Source organism: Bombus flavifrons, chromosome 1 (genome assembly GCF_040668555.2).
Source record: "Bombus flavifrons isolate JBK064 chromosome 1, iyBomFlav1_principal, whole genome shotgun sequence".
NCBI classification, from domain to species: domain Eukaryota; kingdom Metazoa; phylum Arthropoda; class Insecta; order Hymenoptera; family Apidae; genus Bombus; species Bombus flavifrons.
Genome location: NC_138442.1, coordinates 7,479,032 through 7,496,441, shown reverse-complemented (window position 1 = coordinate 7,496,441; position 17,410 = coordinate 7,479,032). Strand labels below are relative to the sequence as shown.

Below are 17,410 nucleotides of genomic sequence, written 5' to 3'. Positions count from 1 at the left end.
GGTCGAAGGAAGACGCGTGTAAAGGAAGAAGATGGGTGAATTTTAACATCGCGAGATCAACCTTTCGATCCATCTCTCTCTCTCTCTCTCTCTCTCTCTCTCTCTCTCTCTCTCTCTTCTATTTTTACTTTTATGCATCTTCGTTGCGTCGTTGCGGCGCATCGGTTTCGTTAACGCGATCGATCGATCGATCGATCGAAAAGCTGATTCGCTGTCACGCGAGCGTGTAAACGGACGCTCGTCGATTCGCGTGAACCAATGCAAATGCATCGAAAGAATCGAATTGAATCGAATCGTTTCGAATTCGACGAAACGATGCAAGCGTACGACATATAAATAGGGTAAATAACCAGACGTAGGTAAGTCGAGCGAAGGTGCGAGTATCGTGTAGTTAGGTTCCTTTGTAGCTGCTTGGGCGAAGCGTACCTGCGAACAAAGTATTGAAAGGCAAGTTGCGGGCGGGGAAAAGTGGGAACGGGGAATAAACGCTGCGTGTCGTGTACGTTAATCGTATCGATTGTATTATCGTTGGCGTACAATCGTTATAGAATAAAAAAGAAAGAAAGAAAGAAAGAAAGAAAGAGAGAAGGAAAGAAAGAGTTCTTAACGAAACAAGCTCGATCGTCGATAGAAAATATTTTTTTCTTAACTTTAAACGTTAATCGCAGGCTCGCAACCGTTTGCCTTGGAGCGCGCGAGTACCATACGACTCGAATACCGGCTACGCCACGAACGGTTGGCCTCAATTCGCAACGATTATTTAATAGTTAACTTATTGGGTTTAATTGAGCATCCTCCAATTTGACGATTAATACAATTAATTGGAAAGGAAGGCGCGCGTGCGCGCCTCGGTACACGCGCACGCGTGTCCGATCCAGACCGCGAGTCGTCCGGCTTCGTTTTCAAAAGATGCAGCGAGATCGGTGAACAACGAGTAACCTTATGGTAACCGCGATTATGGTATTTTGGTCGATTTTCCCAATCGCCGAGTTCCCATCGTTCGTAACGAAGAGACGACGCCGGTCGTGAATCGCGTTAACGTTAACAAAAAATCAATTAACGTTAGGTAACCGACGCAGAACGTAGAAAGGGAAAATGAAACGAACATCGTCGTAGCGCTAATAATACGAGCCACGGTTTTTCCTTGAAATCTCGTCGATCGTCGAGAGAAACGCGGTCTATTCGCGACGAGTATTGTACGAGGATCGGACAACGGGTCCGTGTTACAAAAGTAATCGGCCGAGATCGATTTAACGCTATTTCCGTCGTAATTAAAGCGAAACGATGCACGAACACCAGGTGGAAAATTAGCGCGACGAGTATATTTACCAACGGAGCCACGGGCTGGCCGGGCGTTCCGCGATAAACGTTAAAAGGATGTGCCTCGTGTTACGTTGCGCTGCAAAGTGTCGCTTATTCGCTAATTACGGCGAATGCTGGTCGAGTACACGGCGGTTTGAGAATTTCCAACATCTTTTTCGAAAATATCTTTAACTTTCTTAAGGCACGCGCCACAGTTTCGAAAGCATATTTAGAACGTGAAAACACAAGTTGTCCGTCGGGCATAAGGTTGCAACGTTCTCGAGTTGCAGTATTTTTCGTATTCTAGCAATTTTTTTGCATACAAAAATATACAACGCAGGCTAAATGTCATCGAACCGCATTTATTGCGCAACGTTCGCTAATCGCGTCGGAATACTTTAGCAGCGCGGTTAACAAATTCGAACGATTTTCGATGTATAAAACAATCGACGACGAGACAGGCGCGAGTCTGTGCTCGAGCAAAGTTGCTCGCTTCCAACGCTAAGCAAATTCGTACTAAGCAAATATCAAGCTGTTATAAAAGTTCCGTCGGACCATAGCCGCTATGCCACTCACATCGGCATCCCAAATGTTTGCTTTGTATTATTAGCAGGTGTTCCACTGCAAACACCATGCTATAGTTACTAATTGTTAAAAAAAAAAAAAAGAGGCAAACGATTCGACGTCATTGTCGTTTTGTTTTTTTCGAAACACCAAAGAAACCATCTGGAAATTAAAACGACCAGAATGAAATTCCGATCGATGGAACGTAGAACAGAAGCGATGCGAACGTCATGGTCATGGTTTTGCACCGAACGAAACCTCTACGACAGCCTGACGCAATTTCGTCGTAACAAACGCTCTTAACAAATCGTAACGACCAACTTTCCTGTCTTTACGAATGGAATGATCGCAAGAAATCCGATTAAACGTTCCCATCAAGAGTCTATGATTTACAAGCAAGTTTAATAAAATAACTTTTACGTAAATTTCAACGATAATAAATTCGTTGGTATTACGATCGAACAAGATATTCCACAGAAACATCTTGCGATTTCTAGGATTAAGAACTCGACGTTTTTATCGATCTATCCGATATTCGTGACGACGAGGCTCGAGTCGCAGCGACTAAAAATAAGGGTATTCTGGTCTAGAGACATGAATTTCGGGCGATTTTTGAAGCTCTGTACAAGCGAAACAAAAAATATTTTTGCTATCCTTCTTTTTAGCATTTGTTTATTAATATTTCGAGATTACGTAAAAAATTCACTGAAAAAAAAACTCAGTATTTAAAGAGTTATGAGCTGGCAAAGTGAGTGCTGCCAAAAAAATGGGGTGTCGTGGCGTGCATGATATCAAACCTTTTGGTCATCCGAAACAAAAAATGCGAACGGATTCTTAATTAGTATGGATGCCGCTATCGTCTGAAATTTGGAAAAGTCAATACAACATTTTTTCACAAAATGACGGCCGTTTGAAAAAAAATTTCTTATTTCTTCTTATATTATATAATTATAAATTTATTATGTTTAAAAAATAGTAATATTAAAGATTTTGAGCTGAGCGTAATCCGGACGATAGAGGAGTATATAAGGAATATTCAGACCAAATTTAAAATAAATCGGTTCGTTAGAACTTGAGATATCGTGCACGCCAACTCGAAAAAAGTAGTTTCGAGAAAAACACGTTTAAAGTTTTGAGACATAGGTACTCGGGCAGTGTCTACCGTTTATTGCACATTGGTCCCGGTCGGACCGGAGCAGATGCTGTGTCACAAAAATGGCTGTAACTCATAAAATAATTGAAATTTTGAAAAATCTTTTTAAGAGCATATTCTTGAATGACTAAACTTTGGAAATATGAAAAAAAAAATTTTCGATTTTTGCAAATTTCTAGACCAAAATACCCCCTTAAACTACGCGGATTGGAAGACGTGGTGCAGAAGGCACTGGATTATCGCTGGAACAATCGTTAGCCGCGATAACGCAATATATTATTATTGCTCTTGCTACGTTCTAAACGTTACTGTTATCATTAATTCCTATCGCTTATTATGGTCCCATTGTAAAGGATACGCGTCAGTTCGAGAACGCCAGGCTTGGAAAGAATTTGGTTCGCGAACCAGAAATGGAATGCGCATGGAATGTGAAAAATATCGATCGAAGGGGAATCGCGGAACGCGATAAGAGTCGCTGTTTCGTTGTTCGAAACAAACGTTGCAGAGTATTCTAACATCGTCTGTCGTCTGCGTTTCCAGCGATTACGTCCGAGCGTAACGCGCGAAAAGTCGACTCTCGGGGAAAAAAGGCACAGTTTTACAAGGCTTACACGGTTCGCGTTGCTCGCAATGGCGAGACACAGACGCAGAAAGCAGCACGCTCTTTCGAGGAAGACGGATTATCGGTTACTGATCGTTTTCGTTCTCGTCGTTGAAGTAAAGCGATACTATCGAGTGCTTTTTACAGAAAGCCCACCACCAACGGAAACCAGAGAGACCGTTAAACACAAAGTTAGGGTCGCGTTTTCGCCTCAGCTTTTCCACGAAGTTGAGGATCGCGTTCAGCGACTTTTTCGTCCGACGATTGTACGGACTGACGCTGATGTCGCAGCAGAATTCGAGCACGGCCGTTTCCTCGCTCGAGTTCAGACCCGCTTCCTCCAGGACCATCATTCTCTTCGTCTTTCCCAGGATGTTGTCGTACAATGTGCCTTTCGGTATTCCGTATTTCGTGGACGCCTGGGTGAAGCGCATCTTCTGAGTAACCACAGCCTCGATCGCTTCCTGGAGATCGTGCCGCGTCCACGTGGGCGCCTTCAGCTTCAGCAGGGTGGAATAGTCAGCTAGAAAATAGTCAGGGATTTCGACTTTTTTCGTGATACCCTGTGGCTGCACCTATCCCAGATCGAACGATCTTGGAGGTAGCTGGCCGTCGGACTCGATACATCGTTATATTTTTCGTTTTTTTATTTTTTTTTTCGCTGCTACACTTTCCCGCAAATACCATCCAAACTTGCCCCTTTCTCGATTCCCTATTCCCACCCCTACACACAAGCATCGCCGTGTCTTGTACTCCTTTGTCGTCTCTCTTTGCTCCGTTTGCGCATTATTCGTCGGCCACGTGATCCTTTTTCTGAGAATTTCCGTGAATTGCGAGAGCGTTTCGGCGAAAGATGTGAAGATTTATCGCGCGCGCGACCCGCGAACAACAGTGGCGCGCGACGGGTGGAAAAGAAACGGAGACAAAGCGGCGAAACGATGAGACGCGGCACGAATCGCCGATAAAACGTTTAATCGCGGCGGACGTTTCGCGAATGCCACCGTTCCACCACACCTTCCACGAAAGCAGAAAAATCGGAACGAGTACCGAGAAGAAGAACCGGCATGAAATATGCTTGTAAAAGCAACGGAGATCGTCTGCTGTGTCGGCTGTGAAATCATTGGAAGATACTAATGGCGAGCGCATAAAACGTTCCGTTGCAACATCGTCGATATCGCGCGAAACTTACCAACGATACTACTAAAAAGACGAGAAGCACATAAACGAAGAGATTAGGTGGAAATAAAAACGGAGGATCCGAATGCGCGTCGGTAACCGTCGATGAACCGAGCTATGGACGCGTTGATTCGCGAGAGGAGAAGATTTTACCAGACACAGTTCGGTGAAGGGATACGTAGCACACAAGTGGGAGAACTGGCTGCAAATCGCGAGTACGTTATTGGTGCCATTAACGGCTGGCCCCTTGCTCCTCTATCTAAATTGCTTTCTATAATATATTAAAGTAACGCGGATTCTTGCGCTTTATTATTGCCAAGATAACGACACAGCCTTTTTCTTCCACCACTATCACCCTTCTCCTTCGTTCTCTACCCTCCTCCTCGTATTCTCATTCACTGCTACAACTTCGCGCCCATTCCTCCGTCTATACTTTGGTTGGGCGTTCTCCTTCACCGACGTGTTCCCGATTTCTTCGAGCCGCGCCGTCTCCCACCGTAATTCTCCGCTTTTTCCACTTCCGTTTCTTTCCTCCCTCGTCTTCTCGCCACTTCGTCCAAGTCCATTTCCGTTGTTATCGGCATCCTCACCGTTTCGTTCGTCGACCATCGACCGAGGACAAAGACGATCGAGTCGGCAAAGGGGAGGAACCGCGATCGCGAGAATATGGAAACTCGCGGCAAAAACGTCATCGCGCGCACCATTTCTTTCTATGTACGTTTTCGTAGAGAATCTCGAAGAACGATCGGTTCGACGTGCAGTTACGTTCTAGTTTCCTGAAATGTGCTGTCGAGACAGCGAGCGGATTAGGTAGACGTGGAATGTGGCGAACAACTTACCTGCTATACTGGACGTGGAGGCTCCGAGCCAAGCGTGGGACGACTCCAACAACTTGGCCTGAAACAGAAGAAACATATCACGTTAGAATTTTTAGTCATCTTTCGATCTCGATATTTCGATCGCGTTTCGCTAACCAGCCGCCACAATTACTGTTTTTCGACCATTCGCGGAGTCGTAAATTCCCGTTACGATTAAACAATCGAAATGATCGATCCCCTATTTCGGTTGGAACAATAGAAGTCGTTTAATTAGTGTGACACTTGATTAACCATTCAAAGATATGTTGCGGCACTCGGCAGTAAACCTTTTTATTTTTTATTTGGTAAACTGTTTACAATCAATTCTCATTGAGAATTATAAGTAAATTATTTTGGCGTGGTATTGTAACTTGGATTATAAGAGTTTATAGTATGTTTGATTCTAATTGAATCTAAGGGTATTGTCCTTTCAGTCTGCGGATCTGATCCGTCGTGTCAAGTGATTCGGTAACTAATGGGTTTCGGTGGTTGTTAACTCTTTTATTATATCTGTTACTGAATTTAAGTAAACTTTCCAACGGTTTCTGTCCCGTGGCTCGCTACACAAAGATCCTATTCTTCGGACAAGACGATTGCCAGATATCGATACGTCTTTACAGAATATTTTCAGGTAGCCTGAGGAACCGCTATAAATCTTAGGATTTATTTAGCTACGGTTCTCCAAAGGAGCAAATAGTCTTTGTCTTAACAGTCCCTAAATATATCACTTACTGCGGGAAGATACGGGAAATCTGCTTTCCTCATGTACGATGCTTCCCGCTAGCAACTTTCTCTCAAGGGTAGTTAGCATCCTTTTCCAACCACCAATACAGAAATTAACCAATTAACAGCAACGTCCATTTCCCTCACTTTCCGAACCAAGGCTTTCCTCAACGAATCTCGTATCCTTAGACACACCCCATCATAGTTTTCCTCTGCAGCATCATCGTGACGGAAAGTCAGTCGCTAGACTCCTGTCCGAGTCGATAGTTGGTAGCTTTTTCTTTTATTTGGTAGAATTTTTACAATCAATTCTCATTGAGAATTATAAGTAAATTATTTTGGCGTGGTACTGTAACTTGGATTATAAGAGTTTATAGTATGTTTGATTCTAGTTGAATCTAACGCTTCAATCTGAAGGGTACTGTCTTTTCAGTCTGCGGATCTGATCCGTCGTGTCAAGTGATTCGGTAATTAATGGGTTTCGGTGGTTGTTAACTCTTATATTATATCTGTTTCTGAATTTAGATATTTCTTCTTTAACTGTGGGTGACTTAAGGTCGCGATGTATTGTTTCGTTGGCAACATGCCAAGGTCTTTTTTTCTTTTTTTTATTTATTAATATTTACAATCAATTCTCGCATTGAGAATTTTCAGTAATTTTTTCTGGCGTGGCGCAGTGACATGGCTAATTATTTATAATAAGTTAATACTTATTATAGATAAGTATAATTTATAAGTAAGTATTATAAATAAGTAAATATTACTTAATATAAATATCTAATTAAATCTAGTGTTAGCTAGTCTAGTTTAGGTCTAACGGGTAGTGTCTCTTTAGCCTGCGGATTCGGTCCGATGTATCAAGTAATCCAGTAATTAGGGGGTTTCGATGTTTGTTGACTCTTTTGCTATATCTGTCGCTATATTTTGCTATTTCCTCTTTGACTGTGAGAACATACCAAGGTGCCATGCTATTAAGGACCTTAGAGTTTTTGATTGGAATCGTTGGAGAATTTCTATGTTGGAATTACTCGCTGTTCCCCATAGTTGGATCCCATAGGTCCAAACAGGTTTTAATATGGCTTTATAAAGCATTATTTTACTCTGCGTGTTTAAATTGCACCGTATGCCAATGAGCCAGTAGAATTTTTTTAGTTTTCATTTCAATTGTTTGGATTTATCTACGAGGTGCCGTTTCCATGCCATTCTTCTATCCAGAATCATGCCCAGTTATCTGACTGTATCTTTGTTTGGAATTGGAATATTATTTACGGTCACAGGATTGTCACGGTGGGCAGGATTGTTTTCGCAGCGTGAAAGTTATATGACTGGATTTATTTTCATTTATTTTGAAGCGCCATTGATAGTTATTGGTGGTTAACAGTAATAATTGATTTGATTTTCTCGACATCTTAAGCAATCATCATCCGAACTTGTATCGTGCATCGAAACGCATCGACCAGAAGTCGAACTTGTAATCGCGAACTGCTAATAATAATCACGAGTCCTACGCATAGTTTACACATAGAGTATATGTTAATAAATATACAGGGTGGTTGGTAACTGGTGGTATAAGCGGAAAGGGGGTGATTCTACGCGAAAAAAGAAGTCGAAAATATAGAATAAAAATACTTTTTTTTAATTTTTTTTTTAATTTTTCCATCGAGACAACGATCTACAGTGAGATCCGTTATAACGAGACGTGATAAAGTGCACGCGTACCGAGCGAAAATTCAAAGTCGATTTTCTCGAAAACAAAGCCTCAAACGAAAAATATTTATTCTATATTTTCGACTTCTTTTTAGAATCACCCCCTTTCCGCTTGTACCACCAGTTACCAACCACGCTGTATATTGTTAAATATATTCAAGTGTTTCTTCCGCGCCTATCACGACCTATCCACCTCAGATATTATATATGTCAATTGCAATTTTGCAATTTTTGGGAAGACTCCCAATACTTTGGTCCGGACCTTTCATGATAGCGGTACTTGAATAATAACACTTAGAAGTAGCTGTTTATGATTTAATCCGATTATGTGTGCGCGAGAATTATGACAATAGGCTTGAGCTCGAAGTGACACAACGGGTCGCTGAACGTAGCCACGGTCACGGGATGGACGTTTTCACCTAACAGAGGTATAGAGTAATTGTATAGCTCTTCTTAAAAATATAGTTGACCCGAGGAGTACCGAGAGGTACGGAGAAGAGTGCATAAGTGCAGTTCGACTTGGACTGAGGAAGTTAGTTGAGTTCTACTTGTGGACGAGTAAGTTGAGTTACACTTGAATTGTGGACCAGTGAGTTCAGTTCGACTTGAACTTTGGAAGAAAGCACATTTGCTACCCCGTTGACCGTGGATTCGTTATCGAGCCTAAGATCATTGCCATTAGCATCTCGAGTATATAATTACCACGGTTACTTGTCAAATTCTGTAATAATCATATTTGTACCAGTAAATATCTTCTTTATTGCATAACAACAACGTCTAATTCAAATGAAGATTCGTTACACACCCGTAACCCTAACGATAACTCGACATATATTTCCAACAACTTTGTAGAGAAGATAGTTACGCTGGCGCGTAGATATAAGTTAAGTAGGTGAATGATTGAATGATTGAAAACCCGGTCAAGAGATGTTGACTGGTCTAAAGTCGACGAACCAGCGAAGTCCGGTGACGATGCTGTTGCAAAGGAAAACTATTGTTCGGTAGTGATCGCCCCACCACTGGTCCGGAAAACATGGAAAAACCCATGTTTTCCCAATTTTCACCTGATGCAGCAATAACCATAAGGAACCCCCAGACTCAAAGATGTTTCATGCCACTTAACGATACATAAAAAATCCTCGTTCTATGACAGTTCCTTAGGGATACTGCGATCCGCTTAATTCAATGTGTACAACTGGTGGCCGCCTCGAACGTGAAGAGTCACCGGACGTAACAATTACAGATCGCAAGGTTTGCGAGAGAACACAGAAGGGTTAACGCGTGGAGGCGGCCGGTGGAAAAAGTGAGACGAGGTCGGAAGATGCTCGGCGGAGATCGAGGGAGCGAACGGGTTCCCTAGAAGCGAAGCCTGCGTCTCTGTCCACAACTTTACTAATATGCGAGTTTTTCCGGGTCTCTATAAAGGGGTTGCGAGACGCGGCAAAAGCGCAAGACACACGCAAAGTTGGCTCATTTGAAAAGTTTCGGTCCGCGATTTCCGCAATACCGAGAGATCGGACGGCGCGGCCTACCGACGCCGGACTTCTCATATACCGAATCACTTGCAGGAGCCACACCACTCGGCTGACTTTCCAAATGAATTTTTAAGGGTCGAAGGGCTTTGCTCCTCGTTTGATACGCGCCTCGATCAAACTCGCAACTCCACCGTGCTTTCTCTCTCTCTTTCTGCGTCCATCGTGGCTATCGCTGTAACGCCGCGAGAATGCTACCGACGAGAGTGAGACTCTAAACTTTAGCCGGCGATAAACCTGCTCTTTTCCGAGACAACGAGCGTTCCTTCGAACCATCCGCCGCGTGTTTACTTTGGAGAAAACGAATTTTCGTTGGTACGTTTGCGCGTTCCTCTGCGAACTGACACAATGAAAGCGGAAATAACAACGGTATAATAACGTAACGAGACGACAAAAGGGAAGATAAAGTAGGTTCTATTAAGAGTTCAAATCCGATCTCCGGAGAGACATTGTGTCGAGACGAAACAGTCGGCACGATAATAATAATAATAATGCTTATAATAGCGGTAGGTGCGGCTGAGTAGCGACTCGTAACCTTGAACGAGAAGATAAGACCTGCGATTCGTTCAACGTTGCTGCAAGATGACGGTGTCTAATTTATTCAAAGCGATAGGAGCGTTACGACGAGACCCGACTAGACGATGCTCTAACACGTAAATCTATCGTGTCTCGATAGCGGCGGATAAATAATTTGAAGATTCGCTGGTGAAACGATATCCAGCGGTTTGGTAATAAAGAAGAGGACAGCCGGGCGTGCACGCGTCTCGAGGAAACCACAAAACGTGTATCGGTGCGACAGGGAAATCGGGTTTACCACGGGAACAAGTCCATTGCACACTAATGCACACACGCCGCATCCTGTCATGCGTGCATTTTTCATCGTCTCGTGCGGCTGTCGCGGGCTGCGCCTTCAAGAATGCACGTCGCGGTGCACGCGACACGTCGTACCGCACGCTCGACCGCTGCATTAACGAGAAAATTGCTCCTCGCATTCTTCTTTCCTCTTCCTCTCCTCTGCTCGTCTCGTTTGACTCGTAAGACCGAGCCGATCTTCTTCAGCGCAAAGAATCTCTGCTCGAGACTCGTCCGGCTTGTTACGTCCGTCCGAACGCAAGGAAGAAGCTTGTTCGCAACGTGCGTTGCAACAATCTACAGCTTAAGGAAGAAAATCCTGCGTCTGAAACGAAGCTTCCAAGGGACAGCGTTCTTTTAGAAGATTTAAGCTCTTGAACCTTGCAACCGGGTTCTCGTCGCTAATATCACGACCGGCACACTTCAAAACCGATGGGTTGATGACGGTCACCCACCAGACGGCAAGGGAGTGCACGCGGCAGCAGGAGGTCCAGGGCTCAGACCCAACACCCTGGGGTCCTCCCTACGTCATAAGATAACCATTTGTGTGGGGATGCGACCGAGTTGCAAGAGCTTCAGTCTTGGAAAGTCACGGCTGGAGTTCGGAACCAAACTGTCATTAGCGTAATGAAGGTGTTAGCAAATAAATTCTCTCGTTTTTCATTTTCATTTTCGATTTCTTTCTTTTTTTATTTTACGTGACACTTGCGTCGCAAGCGTCGAAGCTTTCGACGCGTGTACGGTCGATCCGTTACGAGTCGCGTCGCTGTTCTTGAAGAACTTGAGAAAAGATTTCATTTTTAGAAATGCGATCGACTTTCGGTGAAATGGTCTGGTCGAATGCCGGCAACGTGATGCTCAGGATCGCGAAGCGTCACTTCGATTTCCACGCGTTCAGCAGCGCTTACGAGTGCCGACTTGGCTTGACGGAAGATAGATGGCCTAAATCCAAGGGGACAATGATAAACAAAAGTGAGAACAGACACGGACGAGCGACGGCAGCCTAATTAAGAAAGGCTTCGAATTTCCGGTTTTCCGGACATCCTCGCGGAAAATCCTGTGAACCTTGCAACGCGAGGGATTTGCCAGCTAGTCGTCTATCGTTGCTAATTCCTGCAAATATTTGCCGGGCAAGGATATAGGCGTGCGCGAAATGAATAGGCGTCGGAAGGACGCGAGGGGAGACCTGATGAGAGAGTATGAAAGAGAGAGAGAGAGAGAAAGAGTGAATGTATGCACGGGGATTTGAGTGAATGCGAAGGGACGAGGACGAGGACGAGGACGAGGACGAGAACGAAGACTAGTCGGTGAGCAGGCTCGTTCTCTCCTTCACCGGTGCCACAGACGCTCTACAGACGCCCCACCGACGCCGTTGACGTCGTCGAGGCTGCCGTCGACTGGCTGGAGTTTCACGCGGCAGAATGCACCGCGCCACGGCAAATTTCTAATCAGATTAGCGCGGATTAGCAAAGTTCGTTTGTTCTAATGAAATTCGTCTAAATTAACGTCGGAAGAGGGAACGCCGCCTGAGGAGGAACACGCCGAGATCGGGAGAAAAGGGTAGCGAGGGAACGAAGGGGAATCGGCGTACAGACTGCACGTTCAAGAACCATCCTTCGATCCCTCTCTCCCTTTTTCTCTCTTTCGCTGCTATTCGATTATCGCGCTCGCGTTACCCGTGACATCAATTTCGCACGGATCCTAAAGAAAAATACAATTTCACCTGTAACCGTTGCTGGCTATGCGCTGCGTTCGTGGCGAGAAATCCGGGAAAACGCACGTGACGGCACGGTGCGAGCGAGCGCTGGAACAGCGGCACGGGACGACGAGATAAAGAGGAAAAGAAGGAGAGGGAGTGGAGCACGCGCGTTGATTGTCGTGGAAACGCGTTGCGGCTCGCGCGAAAACACGCGGCACCTGTGAATCTGCGCGCACGTAGGCACCACGCGCGTGTAATCTAGGACACGCGAGCCTCTCCTCCTCTTTCGCACGCACGCGCTGATATTTTATTCAGCGATATCGCGCGCAAACTATTCCACCGATAGTCAGCCGGTTGTCGCGCTTAAGTTTCCCTCTCTGTCGCCGGTCGTGCGTAACCGAACGCAAACAACGCGTATTTTATTCATCTGGTAGGTCGGATACGCGAAAAACATGGGGATTGTTGCGCGTCGCGTCGAATTACACGGAAACGCGAGAAACGCGCGTCGACTGGCCATCTTTCTGTCTCAGAGTTGTACTTCGTGAAAGATCGGTTAGCTTCGCTTTCTTCGGATCGTCAAAAGTGGGAAACGACGCGGGGAGGGCAGGGACAGACGAGGGCGGAGATCAGGTTCGCTTTCCAACGGGAGACGGGCGGCAGAGAGGTCGAGCGCGTAGTTGGAATTGTTTACAATTTACAGAGGCAATCGAAGCGACTAGGTCGGCGAAGAGAACGGTAGGAGGATGGATGGAGTCCTGTTGACGCATTGACTCGTCATTATCGCTCAACAAATCGCTCAGTTCGATCGGAACGACGCTTTTTAGCGAGTGGCTTTATTTGTGTCCGACCCGTGGACAGTCGTCGTTCAACGAGCAAACGTTTCTCCGTCCCTCTCTCTCCCACTTCTCTTCACTGTGCCAACCCTGCCAACCGTTTTACTCGTTTTCACGAGTCTCTTGCGCTCTTTGCCGGTCACTGCTTTTTCGTCGTTCCGTTTTATTTCCAGCCAGACTCTACAGGTAGTCACGTACGGGCGACGGTCGATGGAACTGACCGTTCCGATAAATCCTCTCGAATAGTCGCGTGGACGCGGCAAAATATGTTGCCATCCAGCGAAACACCACTCGCTTCCATTCTTCTCCCGCCACCGTACTACGAATTTAACGCCAACTTTCTCCAAATCGTTTGTCCCCCGATCCGCCGCGTATCCAGTTCCTCTCGTCGACTCGACTTATTATTCCGATTCGACGTCGATCGATCTACCCTGATGCTTTTCATCAGCGGGAACAAGATTACAGAACGCTGCGGAATCCTGACGTACCTGTTAAATGCCTTGCAGTATCGGTTAGTCGCCGAGGGAATCACCGGTGATGCGTTGGCGTTCGAACGTGCACAACGTAACCGGCTACCTTTATTTCCGACTGAACGGTGTTCTTGACTTCTCGCCAGCCAAACATAACGTCTGAATCTAGTCGGTTTAAATACGTTTCCTGTGTATATTATCGTAAGGAGGTTGAGTGGCCTGGCGGATCGCGCGGTTCGCGAGAAACGCCGCGTTACCGTTTCCACTGATTGTCGGCGTTCGCTGATGCAGCGCGCGCGAAAGAAGCGCCGAAAGTGGGAAAGATCGGCCGCTAGCATTTCGGCTAATTTCGTCCGCGGCGCAGCTCATTCGGCAATCTCGCGATGGATCGTTCTCGGCCTTTAACACTTTACCGACCGCTAGTGGTTCAACAGCATACACACGTCCGACCGGCAGCTCAGGCGCGGATTTTCCCCGGCACCGGCTTTGTTTCGGTTTAGACTCTGCGATACCATTCTTTTTGTTCATCGCGAACGGTAAGTTCTACAAATTGGTATAAAACTGTGCGAGCTTACAAAGCAACGCAACTGACGCAACTGAGCAAGGTACCATAGTACTAAATAACAAATTACCCCTCCAATAATGAGAAAGATTGTCGACGACAAAAAGCCGATTAACAGGCTATCGGTCGGTAAGCGTCGGCGACAAAAAACCTATTAATCGGCTATCGGTCGGTGAAGTGTTAATATATAAGGAATGGATTATACGTTGAATAATGTGGCGAGCTGTGCTGAGCTGCAAGCAACGTCGGTGGTCGGCGAACGAGCACGCACACGTGCGTCGAGCTGCAATCGCCGTCGACTCACGGCCCAGTGTATGCGTAACCGTGTACACGCGTATAGGCGTATAGGCACGCAATCACGCGTGTTGCGATGAAGCTACCTCTCTTCAGCCGGATCGGGGTGCGTTCGATGCTGCGCCGTTAGGAATAGGGATAGAAACGTGTACCGGCGACGATGGCAAGGGGGATGTGGAACAGTGCAAAGCGGAGTAGATCGGAGTAGAGTAGAATGGCGAAGAGAAAGGAGCGAGAGCGGCGGTAGGCAGCTAGACCGGAGGCAGCAGAAAAGGAGAAACGTAGAGAAAGAGAGAGAGAGAGAGACAGAGAGAGAGAGAGAGAGAGAGATGGAGAAGGGGGCGGCGGGAGGAGGAAAGGTAGGTCGAGCTGGCCAGAGAACGGAGTTAGCGCGATGTTAGCTCGCACGTATGTAGATAGAGTACTGAACTATGTATTAGAGTCGTGTACCTTCCACATAGATATACCAGGGTTTGTATAGTACAAGATTTGCCATTGGCGGAGCCGGTCTGAAATCCTGCACAACGGGTGCTCTCGAAATCCGCACGTGTACCTCGCGACATCTAAACGATACTTTACGAGCCGCGAAAGCTGCTCTGTCGCTACGCCGGCTGGTTCCTCTCCACACCTATCGGGGATTAACCGATGCCTGGCGATGCTCGTAAATTTCACAAATTTTCTTGCTTCCGGTTGGAAGTGTGCACCCTCTCTCTGTTTCTCTCTCTCTCTCTCTCTCTCTGCGACGAAAAGTACACATCGCAGGGACAGCGAACGAACGAGCGAACGAATTTATTTCGTCGGCTCGGATAGCCGGTCGGACGAATCTGCGCAAACAGCGATACGGAAACGGATAAATGGCGAAGAGCGTGGAGAAAGTACTCGTAAGCTAAGTGCGTAGTATGAAAATACGGCGGTAAGGAGCGGAAACAAAGGGAACAAAGGCGAAAGGAATAGAAAGAAAGGAAACGGGTGGATGTAAAGAGCGGTGCTCCGCTAACGCGAGAACCTACCGAGGCGGCGCCGCGTCACTCGGCGACGATCATGCTCCGAAAGACGCTCAAAAAGCAGAACGTTCTTCTTCGAGCGGAAACCGAGGGGAACGTGGAAACCGGCCGAGAAAGAACGAACGAGCAACGGCGGCAGCATCTGATCGACTCGGGACACTGATGGAACGAGGCAAGGCCGAAGAATCCGGGAATCGTAGACGGTTCCAACGATAATTAAGATAAATAAAAGAGAGAGAGAAAATCGAGGACACAATGGAGGGTTACGCTCGTAACGCAAGAAAAACAAAGGCGGGAAAGAAGAAATAATACGCTCGGTTCCGCGTATCGGGCAAGCCGCGCTACGTTAAGAAAGAGAAAGCAAAGAGGGAGAAGGAAAAAAAAGCACGAGCAGAGAGAACGAGAAGACCCATAGAGACGATAGGAAGGTTGAGAAGGATCGAGAAGCGGAACGGGGAAAAGGGAAGGGAGAAGGAGGGGAGAAGAAGCGAGAACGGCGTAGCGGCGCGAACGACCGTAAACTTTAAATTTACGAAGTGATATACACGCCAAACATCCGGTAGATATTTAAACTCCGGTTTCACTAAACTCAACAATAACGTTCGCGTCTATTTCGGGCATAGCCGACCCGATCCTCGCCAATCGTGTCATAACCGTTTCAACATTTCAAATATCCTAACCGATTTTAATCGGATCGACGCGCTACAGGCTCGGGCACAAAAACTTTGACGATCCTTTCGAAAATCCACGTTATATGTCGTCTCGATGGCTGGCCCTTTTTTTTATAGCTTCGTTCGGTCGACCGTTCGCTTTGTTCCGTGTCTATAGTCGGACTTTTTCCCACGGATATCGAGAACGAATCCACCGCCTGTTACTTTAAACATCTTAAAGCAGCGCAAATTTACTTATCGCGTGGTCGGTAATCCCCTTGGGTTTCGTTTCTTCGGCGAAAGTTGCGCGATAGAAAGAAAAGAAAGGACACATCGAAGCGAGTAAACGACTCGGTTGAATATGCGCACGTCTGCTGCAACTTTTTCTCCGCTCGACGATTAGTCGATACTTGGTTGGTCAGCAAACGGGTCACAGACGAGATCTGTTTTTTTATTTACACAAACATATCGCTGAGACGACTGTTTTATAAATTATCCTATTTCTATGTGCCTGTGTACGCGGACACGTCTCCCTCGGTTTCTCGAGTCCCGCGAATCAGATCGTATCGTGCTATGTTGTAATTGCTTTGTAACCCTTTATCCTGTACATTACGTACCGTACTACCACAATTGATGACGCATCGAAACAGACGGCTGAGCGACTAGCAGCGTTGTTTATGAAAATTTGAAACTCCATTCTGCTCGCAAGTTCTATAACCGTGTCGCGACGATGTAGATTATTCCGTTCGTTTGGAAATCGATCGAAATGGCTGTGCGGTGCTGATCGACACACAGCTTTTTGCTATCCTTTCTTTCCCAAGTTTTTTTTCTCTTGTTTAGGTTCACTGACCACCGCCATGCGGCGGCAACGGCAATATGTGCAACGCGAAATCGCTGTCCAAAGCGAGGAAAAATTTTTTACATTTCGGAAAAAGGTGGCGTAAAAAAAAACGTAATTTAACAGGCAGTGCAGTTAACAGGCTGAAACGTTCTCAACGAGAAGGAGCGGAGTATCGACGACGAGAGAAACGATAGACGCGTGGAAAATGCGTAAGATCGCGACGTCCTCGTTCGGAAGTTTCGGTCGCGGCCCGCGAATTCCCAGCCAATTAACGTGCCTGATTCTAATTCGAGCCGATTAAAACCGCGACGCCCCGGCAATATCGTTCGAACGATTTAATTTAATGCGGGGTACCGACTCGATTCAATCCAAATCGATTCCGGTGCCACTCGATTGCATTAATCCGGCCGATTAATTCGACAAAAACTAATTCGTTGGTCGAAATTATTCTAACCTCGTTCTCGGGCCAAGTAACCGTCGTCGGCGACGTCAACGGCTATTGAATTTCATCGCGACGAAACTTTACATTCGCAATCGACTGTAGCAAGTTTAGAGACGTCGCGAATTCGTCTCGTTCGTCGAGACGACAA

At 46.1% G+C, this 17,410-nt stretch overlaps 1 protein-coding gene across 1 annotated transcript in view; it reads right to left on the bottom strand.

Annotated features, from left to right (window-relative positions):
• Positions 1–17,410, bottom strand: part of LOC138184890 (protein bric-a-brac 1) — a 222,559-nt gene that overhangs the window by 8,641 nt on the left and 196,508 nt on the right. Inside the window, exon 5 of the mRNA XM_069123310.1 lies at positions 5,636–5,693. Within this exon, the coding sequence (XP_068979411.1) occupies positions 5,636–5,693 (58 nt within the window). The remainder of the gene's footprint in view (positions 1–5,635; positions 5,694–17,410) is intronic.